This window comes from Lacerta agilis, chromosome 10 (assembly GCF_009819535.1).
Source record: "Lacerta agilis isolate rLacAgi1 chromosome 10, rLacAgi1.pri, whole genome shotgun sequence".
NCBI lineage: Eukaryota > Metazoa > Chordata > Lepidosauria > Squamata > Lacertidae > Lacerta > Lacerta agilis.
In genome coordinates, this window is record NC_046321.1 from 26,988,459 (window position 1) to 27,000,913 (window position 12,455).

Here is a 12,455-nt window from a genome sequence, read left to right on the forward strand (position 1 = left end):
GGTCTGGTCTCAGCGTAACTCCTCCTCCTGCCCGTGATCACTGAGATCGGTTGTCCCAGTGCATCCCACCCTGTGGAACCTGCCCCAGCCATTTTGTTGGCCGGGACCCCCTCCCAGGCAGCCCTGACCCCACCCCTTAAGAACAAAATTAAACCTATATAAAAACAGAAAACAAAACACAACAATACAAACCAAAAACTATAAAAATTACAAGTAACCAAAATTATACAAAACTCAAAACCCCACTAAACATCTATCCCACCCCCACAATAAGAAAACTTAAAAAGATGAAAAGAAATAATAATAATAATAGAAACATTTTAAAACATTTAAGAAAAAAAAGAAAAAAAACATTTAAAAAAGAGCTGGACAGCAGCAGCACTCAGGCACTCAGGCAGGGGGGTCCTCCTGGGCAGCAGCAACCAGCAGCAAAGCAGAGGCAGCAGCAGTCCTTTTGAGGCTTCTTGATTCTCATGACTAACTACATCAGTACCACTCGTCCTCACCCAGCAACCCAGAATGATAGTAGAGGGATTCTATCTCTTATCAGGGACCCTTACTTATACCATAAGGAGAGACTGCCTTAAAAAAGCAGCTCACCTGATCTCTTTCCTTCTCGATCTCCTCTAACTGAGCCAGCACCGTATTCATTCTGTGTTTGTACAGGTCACAGTTCTTCTGCAGAGTCTGGTGCTTCAGCTGGAGATCTTCCTTATCTTGCAGATACTGGAGAGGTGGGAGAGAGAATCCAGAGGGTTACATTTTCAAGGAATATATTTCGGGCTTAAAACTGCTGCAGGTTTAGACCTGCAACCTGTGCAACCAGATCTGTAACACATCAAGTGGGGAAAAAAGAATGATGCACGTGCAAATATTTATTGTCACCTCTTTGCAAGCACACACAGCTCAACATACACCAGCTAATGGGGTAGAGAGCCGGGCTTCATGGTAGTAGATTTGAACAGTGTCAGGAGTCACCATTGATGGGCAGCTGCCAAGAGCCACACCCGGTGCCAGCACTTTGGTCCTGCTCCTCTTCTTCCCAGATACCTCTGCTTGTTCACCTTCCCCTCTCCAAGCAAGTGAGCAGTGGCAAGAGCAAAGGAAGGGGGCAGGCAGCAGCATCCACTCATCTTGCCCTCTCCTTCTGGGCAGTGAAGCCCAAGAAGGGTCATGGCACAGCGGCAGAAGATCAGCTTTGCATGCAGGCGGTCCCAGGTTCAATCTCAAGCATCTCTGGTACAGCTGACAAAGATACCCCTGTCTGAAACCCTGCAGAGCTGCTGCCACTATGGACAACACTGAGCGAGATGATGCAATGGCCTGTCTTGGTATCAGTCAGCTCCTAATGTTTCTGTGAAGCAGATTGTACCGGGGCCGGGGCGAGGGGAAAGCAAGAGAGCCATAGCGAGGAGGGGACCCACTTAGGGAACGGTGACTTTTGAGAGCAACTTGGTGAAGGGCCCTGCAAAACCTGGCTGAGACATTAACAACTGAATGTGTTCAGACCACAACTGTATCAAAGCTTCCCCCAAAACGGATGCCCGGGGAAGGGGCAACGGACCTTATCTCTCAGCTCCTCAGCCCACTGCAGCTCATTTTGCACAGAGTCCAGTTTCTGGCACAGTTCCTGCCGGTCGGCTTGTGCTTCCTTCCAGTCGTGCTCCAGAATGTCAAGAAGGATCCTCTCAGAGCCTGGGACCGGACCTTCACCTGCTACCTAAGCGACAGAAACACAGAATCACCTGCCTGGTGGGATGAGCCGAGTGGGATGATCCGGCAGGCTCTTCTTATGTTCTCAACGAGGCTTCACACAAAGAATCCTGGGAATTCTAGTTTGGTGACTCCCTATCCACCCCCTCACAGAACTACAACTCCCAAGGTTTCCTGGGGAAAGGAATGATGGGGAGTCTGCAGGGTGGATGTGCCCTAACAGCTGGTTCACATGCTAGCTCTGTTTGCACATAACATGCCGGTAGGAATATCCAAGATACGAAGAGGAGGACTGTGAATGGAAAATATTCCCTCCGTCTCAAACTAAAGAACCAAACTGTGAATGATTGAAGCTGTAATGTCAAAATGTAGTAACTAAGCAATGCTTTACGGTTCATTAGGAACGTGGAAAGATGGGGTCATGTCTTCCAAGATAAGAACCTTATAATTTCATGCTTTATGGGCCCTGTTCTTAAACCACTCCAAGTTTAAATTACACAGTTTTAAATGGCAATATCAACATTTTGCTGAGCATGTAATAGATTTATATAACGAACTGATTCTATCCAGATGCTGCCTCCCCCCCAATCAATTTATTTTCACATCCCCGAATTAAATTATATCCTCTCCTGGTTAAACCTTTCTTCTTTGGGAGGGGCTTCCGGGTTGGTGCCGGATAATGGCGGAGCGGAGCTGAAGAGCTCCGGCTCCCGGGGGGTTTTAGGGGTCTCCTTGTCTGCGCCAAGGGCCCCTTAAAGCCACGGGAAGAGCGTCCCGTGGACCGCGGCCTCGTGGGTCCCAGACGTGCCGTCTCTGCTCTTGATTGACCCTCGTAAGGGGGGGAAATCAAGCGAGCGGAGCTCCGACACGGGACTGAAGAGGCGGATGCACCCCCCCAGGAGATCAAAGCAGCGATTCTGCCAGACCTGAGCACCAAGCCTTTCCTGCTAACTTCAAAGAAAAAAGAAGAACCCCGGCTGCTGTAAGTACGGGACTAATTGGATTTACATTTGAATAATTGGCAACCGGGAGGGATGTTAAAAGGAAGCCCGTCCCTCTCCTTTGTTGTGCAGAGGAGGTAATTAAGTTTCAAGTGGCTGCAGCTGCATCACTAGATACAATGTTGTTACGAAGCACTTTGACAGAGAAGATGGATTAAATCCCTGTGAGGGGATTGAAGATTTTGGAAATATCTCTTCTGTGGCTTTTGGAATTATTTTTGGCACCCTGTCTCAGGGAAAATGGCGCTGGAAAACTAGTACGCAAGATGGAAAATTACTGACATTTGACACCCTTTGTCTTCTCCAACCATGCTTGCTTTCGCTTTTAAACTGATTCTAGATCCGGGTATTACCCAGGAACAAAGAACAATCCTTCTGCAATTGGAGCTTGTGAATCGGAAAATGGTCTGGATAGGGCGTAATTTCAAAGAAATTTGTTTTGGAGCAAGAGAAACCAGCCAGATTTGGGAGAATTTTGATAACTTGGAAGCAGACTTCTCCAGGGAGCTGGGGGAGGTGCTGGAGAAATGGGACGAATTGATTCAGCAACCCCAGGTAAATGGACGGCCCTGGCGTAGTGAGAGACACAGGGCTGATGTTTTGACTGGAGCTACAAGACCCTGTCTCTGGAGTGGGAGTCCAGAGATGAAGGTGAGAAGATTCCTGAAGACACAAGCGGAAGAAAATCAAAATTGCGAAATGGAGTTGCTGGGAGAGGAGAGTTGGTGCCTCTTGAGGCTCCCAAGGAGGAGATTTATAAACTATAAGATGACACTGAACAAGGACAACAGAGGGGAATGTAAAGATGAATGGTGGGGGGGCATGGGAGAGAGCAGAAAAATGGTAAGAAGGGGAATAGGGTGAAAATGATAAAAATTGAATTAGGACGGATTTATGGTACCCTGAAGATAGCGTGTTAAGACTTTAGGATTTTGATGTTAAGTTTTAAGACTTTGATGTTACGATTTTGGGAATTTTGAATTAGTGAAGAGATATGTAACTGACTAATAGCAGCAGTTTAAGTGAAAAGAAGTATAAGATTGATTTAAGAATTATTTCATGATACTATAAGATGTTAAGTTTTTATGATAGTATAAAAGGTTGGATAATGAATTGTAATGTTATAAATGGATGTTACCAAAGTATATTAGTATTGAAGGCAGAGGAGGGAAAGCGGGGGAGGTCCCTTTAGAAGATCAGAAACTAGATTTCGCTAAGTAGTAAGAGATAGATTGGCGTTTCAGTTTAGGTATGTATTGGTTTTGGTTTTGTTTTAATTGTTCTCTTTGTTGATTGTGTTTATGTAATGTGTTTTTTATTGTGTTAATGTTGGTGTTTATGCTATGTTATGTTTTTCTCTTGTTTTACTGGAAAATAATAAAAATCTTATAAAAAAAAAAAACCTTTCTTCTTTGGGGGCTGGGAGATAGGAAATAATCTCAAACTGAAAATGTATTTTAAACATTTTTCTCCAGGTTTTGCAAATAAGCTGTATATCGTGATATAAGGTCGTACAAACAGCATTTAGGGTGGAGAGATAAGAGATTTCACAAACCACAAGAGGTCTGTGATGCAGGATACCTTCTTTTAAACAAACAACGGGGGGAACGGTAAAATAATGTGTTCACATACTATCTGTGGGTTAAGATTTTGTAACCCAGATATCAACAGGCAGGTTTCATCTCCTAAACAGTCACAGCTGTTCAAACCATCCATTGGTATTCTACCTACATCTCTAAGCCAACACTAGAGGCCTTTCTTTTAAACAGATTTTATTTCTCTTAGCATTTTACTAGCGCTAGAGCCGTGATCTAGCAACAGGGGCACCGAGCTCCATCCTCCATGAGAAGCATTGTGGTCTGTGGTCGCCTTGGATGCAGTGTCAGGGACCAGCCTTGCTGCAGGAGATTTGTCTGTTCAGCACATTTTCTCTTTTGAAACGAATCGTGGGCGGTGCAAGCTCCAGCAACACAAAGGTGAAATTAGGAGCTTTGAAAAGGGTTTATTTGGGGCAGGGGAAAAACAAAGGTTCACATAAAGGCAATGCACCGCAGCAATGAGAACAGAGCCTTGCTGGGGTCCAACCCTTTGCTTGTTGGAAGGCTACGCGTAAAATCAAACATCTAGCTAGATAGCAGACAGAGGTAGAGGCAACCGAGATGAGGCTAAAGCACTGTGATGGGCAGGTGTCTTGAACCAGACCTTCCGGCAGCCTGCATCCCACAACCATATACCTTCTGCACTACCTCCAGGTGTTGTTAAGACTCCAGCTCTCATCAGCCACAGCCAACATGGCCAATGGTCAGGGATGATGGGAGTTGTAGTCCAGCAACTGGTTTTGCCCATCCTGACCTATACCCAACTGTCCTGAGGCCCTTTTGATCTTCGGGTTGCCTTCAGGTCCTGCTGGCAGGCTTCTTGCAGGCATCTGGTTGGCCACTGTGAGAACAGGATGCCAGACTAGATGATACAGCAGGGCTGCGTATTTTAATTTTCCTGGGACCTTCCACATTCAAACCATATGCTCTGCCTTTGAGGTATCCCCGTCAAGACTAGAGGAGACATTGCTGGACCGAGAAGAACTTCCTGCACACAGAGGCTGGCTCTTACCATCCAGGAGAAGCTCAAGTTTCAGCAGTGAGACATTAGATGCAATTCAATACAGCCCCTCCACGGGTTAGCATTAAACATTTTCAGCAAGTACCTGCAGCCTGCTCTGCAGCTCCTGAAGCGAAGCTATCAGTCTCTGGTTCTCTGCTCGCAACTCACAGATAGTGTCAGCAAGGCCACGATCCTCCACTTCTCTCTGGGGAGCTGCCAGTGCCTGCTTCCTAAGTAGGGAACATTCTTCTTCCAGGCTGCTGACCTTGCATTTCATCTGGTCTACCTGAAATATAGAAAACAAAGGCCACAGCCGCTCAATCCCCCTTTTATTTACTGATTGATTGATTGATTGGCAAGCTGCCTTCGAAGGATTAACTTCCTCAAAGTGGTTCACAACACTTTGGAAACATAAAACGATGTAATTACAAATTATAAAGCCGCAGTCTAAAACCCTCAAACATATCAAGTGATAATAAAGACAAGGGGATGAACAAAGCATGAATGAATCTGAGCAAAGTGAGTTTCTCTCCCCATAACCCATCCTACGATTCCGGCGACCGGGATCAGAGCTTCCAGATCGAAAGGGAAGGATGCCAAAACAACCACCTCTCCTTTTAGGACATGCACTCAATATCTCTGATTAAGAAGAAAGAACGCCAAAATTAGATAGAAATTGGGACAGATCAGCTATTCCTAATTGCCTTGGATGATTCTACTGGAGTAAAAATCAGGGTCCTATAAGGATGGCATTCTCCTCGTTCCCAACCCCCGGCCTTCTTTTCATGTTTCATGGCTCTGTCTTTCCCTTTTCCCATACTGGGGGAGGAATTGAGTCTTGTCAGATGCCTGGACAGCCTCAGATACAAAGCAGAAGACCAGGGTTGATCTGACAAAGTAGGTTTGCAATTTTTTCTTGATTTTATCTTTTGTAAACTGCTTTGAGGTTTTTTTAACAAGCAAGTGGTGCATAAATTTTATGAAATATGTAATCTTGTTTGGAAAAATGGCTTGCAAAAACAGGAGGGGGTTTGCTCTTTTGTAAATGAAATTAATATGAAAACAGAAATACTCCAACTTAGGCAGGGTCAATCAAGTTATTGTCTCTCCCTCCCTCTCTCTCTTGGCGTGGGGCAGTCAGTGCGGCACCCTCCAGTTTTTGCTGAACTACAACTCCCACCATCCATGACCATTGTTCCAAGTTGGCTGGGTTGACCATAGTTGTAGTTTGACAGCTGGAGGACAACCCCATTGGCTATCTCTGCACTAGACCCACATTCCACATTGTTTTCCCTAGTGCTGTGATAGAAAGTGCAGAGATGGTGCAAGATAAATAGGAAGATTTCACTTTCTTGGGTTCCATGATCACTGCAGATGGTGACAGCAGTCACGAATTAGAAGACGCCTGCTTCTTGGGAGGAAAGCAATGACAAACCTAGACAGCATCTTAAAAAGCAAAGACATCACCTTGCCGACAAAGGTCTGTATAGTTAAAGCTATGGTTTTCCCATTAGTAATGTACGGAAGTGAGAGCTGGACCATCAAGAAGGCTGATCGCCGAAGAATTGATGCTTTTGAATTATGGTGCTGGAGGAGACTCTTGAGAGTCCCATGGACTGCAAGAAGATCAAACCTATCCATTCTCAAGGAAATCGGCCCTGAGTGCTCACTAGAAGGACAGATCCTGAAGTTGAGGCTCCAGTACTTTGGCTACCTCATGAGAAGAGAAGACTCCCTGGAAAAGACCCTGATGTTGGGAAAGATGGAGGGAACAAGGAGAAGGGGACGACAGAGGATGAGATGGTTGGACAGTGTTCTCGAAGCTACTAACATGAGTTTGGCCAAACTGCGGGAGGCAGTGAAGGATAGGCGTGCCTGGCATGCTCTGGTCCATGGGGTCACGAAGAGTCAGACACGACTTGAACGACTGAACAACAAACAGGGAGGAGCAGTTTAGGTAAACCTAGGAATGAAGATGAAGAGGATACCGCACTGGAGGGCAACAGTGAGTAAGAGCTCTGTGGCAAGGATCCCAGAAGACTAAAACAGCACTGCAGTTATTCCAGATAAGTAAAATCAGATCAGAACAGATAAGCTCATAGTGAAACTCTCCTGTCTCGGAGAGAGGAAACAGGTATGTCAGTTGCTCAAGGTGAAAGCCAGGTGACCAAGCTGCAGCCCCATAAACTCCTTCAGGTATTTGGAATGATAAGACTCCTTAGGATGTGGGTTTGTCACCCGGACCGTTTAAGCTTCCAACCACTTTCTAACCAGCATCTCCAAAATGGCCTTACAAGGTCAATTAATAAAGGTCCATTCATATTTATATCTCACCTGGAGTACCTGCAAAGTTCCTGAGGAGTCATCAGCTGGGAAGTGACTGGGAGCACAAAAATGATCAGATGGCACACCTACATTCTAAACAATAGGGGGGGAATCCTAAGCTTGCCTTGCATGCATAACACACAAGCACACACGAAACGTATGATGCTTAAACCACAGTACACCAAACTCTTTATCTTATTAAAACAAATGTGGAAAAGATCAATGTTCTGTCCCATGAATCACAAGAAGGGCAAATAAAGAAGTTTTCATCTCTCTCATGAGCACACACACACACACTAAACGATTTCACATGAACACACGTTTTAGCAACAGCAAATAAGCACGAGGCTTTCTTTAATTGCTGCTACATACTGATACAGTATTGCAGATCTGGGTTGGTTTTGCTAGGCTCATATCCAGATTCTGCCATGAGCTCAGCAGAGGGCCTGGGGCAAGTTCCTCTCTCCAGCCTTAGCCTCCGCTTCTGTAAAATGGGGGTGACAAGTGGGACTTGCAATAAAATGTTGCAGTGCAAAAATGCTTCTTCTTCAGGGTTCAACATTTCATTCTGTGTCCCCCCCCCCTCCACCTGGTTTTCTTTATTTCCCAACCACTGATGCAGCTCAGGTCCTGTTTTGCAGCTGCCGGTAGATTTCAGAGCTTTTTAATGCTGGCATCTTTTTCGGTCACCACACCCCGTTCAAAAGGTACCGGACTACAGCTAGAAACATAGAATCAGGAGTGCACTTACAGCGATTTACCTTTGCAGCCACAGCTTGAAGTCAAGACATGGCTACAAAGGACGGCTCTTTTCAGTCGCAGCTTGAATTAAAGAGGCTGCAAAGGAAGCATCTTCTTGAAAGCTACAGGTTCAAAGTTGGAACACCTGACATCATATCATGTCAGCTGATTGACAGGTGAGTAGCCCTGCCCAGCTGCCAAAGTGGCCCTTGGAAGGTGAAGGAATTCTGGGTCCAACCTGCCAATCTGATCCAGTTCCCTACCCATGGTATATTTGATAAAACCAACCTTACCCAACTGGGGAGTTATAAGGGAATTAATAATAATAATAATAATAATAATAATAATAATAATAATAATAATAAATTAATAATAATAAATTAATAATAATAATTTATTTATACCATGCCCATCTGGCTGGGTTTCCCCAGCCACTCTGGACGGCTTCCAACAAAAGATTAAAAATACATTAAAACATCAGTCATTAAAAAACTTCCCTAAACAGGGCTGCCTTCAAATGTCTTCTAAATGTCAGATAGTTGTTTATTTCTTTGACATCTGGTGGGAGGGCATTCCACAGGGCAGCCGCCACTACCGAGAAGGCCCTATGCCTGGTTCCCAATAATAATAATAATTTATTATTTTACATGCTGCGTTTTGAATACTGTGAGCCACTATAAAAAAGTCAAATATCGTAATTTTAATTGCTGTTGGCATCCTATGCTGAACCTTTAGGGACAGAGTGGGAAATGTGGAAAATATTAAAATAATCTACAAGAAGAATGACATGTTATATCCATGCTCCATTGTGAATAAGTGCAGGCAGACATACACGAACGTAACCTAGAAGCAGCCCTTCATTTTCTGGTACTTGCATCCTGCATGAAAAGATGCTCTGCTATAAACACAAACGAAGCCCCTTTTCAGTTCACTAAAGAGAAGATTAAAAGTGCCTTAGCCATGGTCTGCGTATTAATGCCTTCCTGGAGCAAATGTGAAAGTAACTACAGGGCTCAGATCTAACCAACGAAGGCGAGGACTGCCGCCATCAATCATTTTTACGGCGTCATCAATATGCATAGGGCTTTACGGAGCAAAATAGCAGACAGTTGCTTACTCCACAGTAGTCGTGCTGTACAGGGGGACAAGTGGGAGAGATAATAAAAGGAGGGAGAGGACAAGAGGGGAGGGATACAAACACAAGAGAAACCACAAGACAGCAAGCAAACAGGGTGTATACATATGCCTAGGTTAACTGAAGCTTTGAGGATCGGGGTGGGGGGTGGGATGGGGGGGGAAGAGCTTTGAGAGGAGCCCGAGAGAATACAAAACTCCCAAGGAGGGATGTGGAAGGTGAAAAAAGGCTGGCTGGGAATATTTGGAACATCAGGAAATGCTATACAGTGGTACCTCAGGTTACATACACTTCAGGTTACAAACTCCGCTAACCCAGAAATAACACTTCAGGTTAAGAACTTTGCTTCAGGATAAGAGCAGAAATTGTGCTCTGGCGGCGCAGCAGCGGGAGGTCCCATTAGCTAAAGTGGTGCTTCAGGTTAAGAACGGACCTCCGGAACCAATTAAGTACGTAACCAGAGGTACCACTGTACCTGCCTTGCATGCAGAAGGAAGCAGGTTCAATCCCAGGTGTCTCCAGTTCAAAGGATCAGGTGAGGTGATAGACCAGGAATAGGCAAACTCGGCCCTCCAGATGTTTTGGGACTACAACTCCCATGATCCCTAGCTAACAGGACCAGTGGTCACGGATGACTGGAACTGTAGTCCCAAAACATCTGGAGGGCCGAGTTTGCCTATGCCTGTGATGGACCCTTGGCCTGGAGAGCTGCTGCCAGCCAGATCAGACACAATGGGTTGTATCCAACTCAGTTATACTCAAGGTAAACCCATAGAAATCAGTGAGTTAGTCCTGTTTAGCAATCAATGTCAATGGGTCTACATCCCAAAAATGTCTAAGACATATAATCTGACTAGGTATAAGACAGCTCCCTACCCCAGTAAACATCAGCTTAAGAATTATTGTGTTATGAGACTTGCCGGAGAACACAGTTACTTCTCCATAATCCAGAACCTTTTATTTGTACCTGCCAGGGCTTTTCCTAAAGTGTACGCACGCTCTGGCCTTCATGCAAAAACAGCAGCCTGGATATTCTCTTATGACGCCAGTCCTCCAAAACTGACTGCACGACGAAAGCTCACACACCCATACCCCATAACACAGTGTCATTTGGAATATATAAGGTGTTCCCTTTCCTGGTATAGATACTCCTATGTTCCTGAGAATCCACTGGTGGTGGAATTCATTCCAAATCACTGCATTCCTTAGTCTAATTTCCTTGAGCACTACTTTGGGGAAACTTTTTTAAACCTTCAAAGATGAGACAACAGTCAAGCAACTCACTGGCCTGCCTTCAGACACCTTTCCCCTATTTCCCTAAAAAGGAGTGGCTGGCGGGCCGGGACCAATGAACCCAATGCACCTACATCCAGGCAGCCAGTGCATCATTAACACAGTGATTCCTGGCACACGGAAGCGGCCTTGGTTTATCCTGGGTGCGCACACCTGTTTTCATTGCTCTGTTAACACCTGCATGCATTCACCGGTACTCCCCACCTCTCTCTTCCCCCCTGCTCTCCATACCCCCAGCTGCAGGTCCCGGCTTCGGATGACAGCAGCATTCTTCTCCTCGCACAGGTGGGTGTAGCGCATGGCCAGCATGTAGTTGTCATCCTTCAGCTTCAGCAGCTCCATGCTGTGGGAGTCCCACTCCTCCTGGAACCTCTGGTAACGTTCCTGCACCTTCTGCAGCTTCTGGAGCTGCTGCTTCAGCTGGGCGCCTTCCTCCTCCAGGGCCCGGTTCTTCGCCTGGAGCCCGTGTTCCTTTTCCAGCTGCCCTTTCCGCTGAGCCCTCACCTTCTTCACCTCCATCATCAGGAACTGAGTCAGGCCTTCATGGCCCTCCTCGTCTGGAAAGCAAGAGGATGCAAACTGGGCACATGGGGTTTACAGCTAGCCAAGTTTCCACTCACAGTAGACCCACTGAAATTAATGGGCCTATGTTAGTTAGTGGGTCTACTCTAGGACTCGCTTTGCAGATAACCCATGGACTCATGGACTCTCAAGGGCAACAGCTCAGTAGCAGAGTGCCTGTCTTGTTCAGCATATGCAGGTAGCACTGGGATAAGCCTCCTGCCCAAAAAACAGTTGGTGTAGGTCAGTGTTTCCCAACCTTGGGTCTCCAGCTGTTTGGGGGCTACAATCCCCATCATTCCTGGCCACTGGTCTTGCTAGCTAAGGATGATGGGAGTTGTAGTCCAAAAACAGATGGTTGGGAAACACTGGTGTAGATCAAGAGTAGCCAACCTGGTGGTCTCCAGAGTTTGTGAACTACGACTCGCATCGGCCCCAGCCAGCACACCCAACATCCAAAGTTTATGGGAGTTGCAGTTAACATCTGGGAGTTGTAGTTAACATCTGACTGGTAGTCCTGTTGGCTACCAATCATGCAGACCAGGGGTTCTCAAATTGTGGTCGTAAGTTTCATACAGGTTAGGTGTGTCTGTGAAGAACACAGGGAGCAGCAGATGTGAACAGTGGGCACAGTGCATTAAATACCCATATGGATTTTTATTTTGTGTTGTATTTATGGAATTCACACTGTAATACAACGTATGAAATAAAAGCAGCAATTGACAATGCAATTAAAAATCATGCCGCATCCATCACAGCACATCACAACTGCTGCAACAGGCAGGAAAATCATTAAGCAGTGATTTGCAAGCAGACCACGGGGTGGAGGGAAGTTTAGGAATAATAATTAATAATAATAATAATAATTTATTATTTATACCCCACCCATCTGTCTGGGTTTCCCAAGCCACTCTGGACAGCTCCCAACATAATATTAAAAACACGATAAAACATCAAACATTTAAAACTTCCCTAAACAGGGCTGCCTTCAGATGTCTTCTAAATGTCAGGTAGTTGTTTATTTCTTTGACATCTGATGGGAGGGCGTTCCACAGGGCAGCCGCCACTACCGAGAAGGCCCTCTG

At 45.6% G+C, this 12,455-nt stretch overlaps 1 protein-coding gene across 1 annotated transcript in view; it reads right to left on the reverse strand.

Moving 5' to 3' along the window:
• The window catches only part of CARD10 (caspase recruitment domain family member 10), a 47,107-nt gene that overhangs the window by 25,527 nt on the left and 9,125 nt on the right, over positions 1-12,455 (reverse strand). Inside the window, exons 5-8 of the mRNA XM_033162178.1 lie at positions 11,041-11,366; positions 5,419-5,601; positions 1,565-1,720; positions 601-726 (exon numbers count right to left, since the gene is read on the reverse strand). Of these exons, the coding sequence (XP_033018069.1) occupies positions 601-726; positions 1,565-1,720; positions 5,419-5,601; positions 11,041-11,366 (791 nt within the window). The remainder of the gene's footprint in view (positions 1-600; positions 727-1,564; positions 1,721-5,418; positions 5,602-11,040; positions 11,367-12,455) is intronic.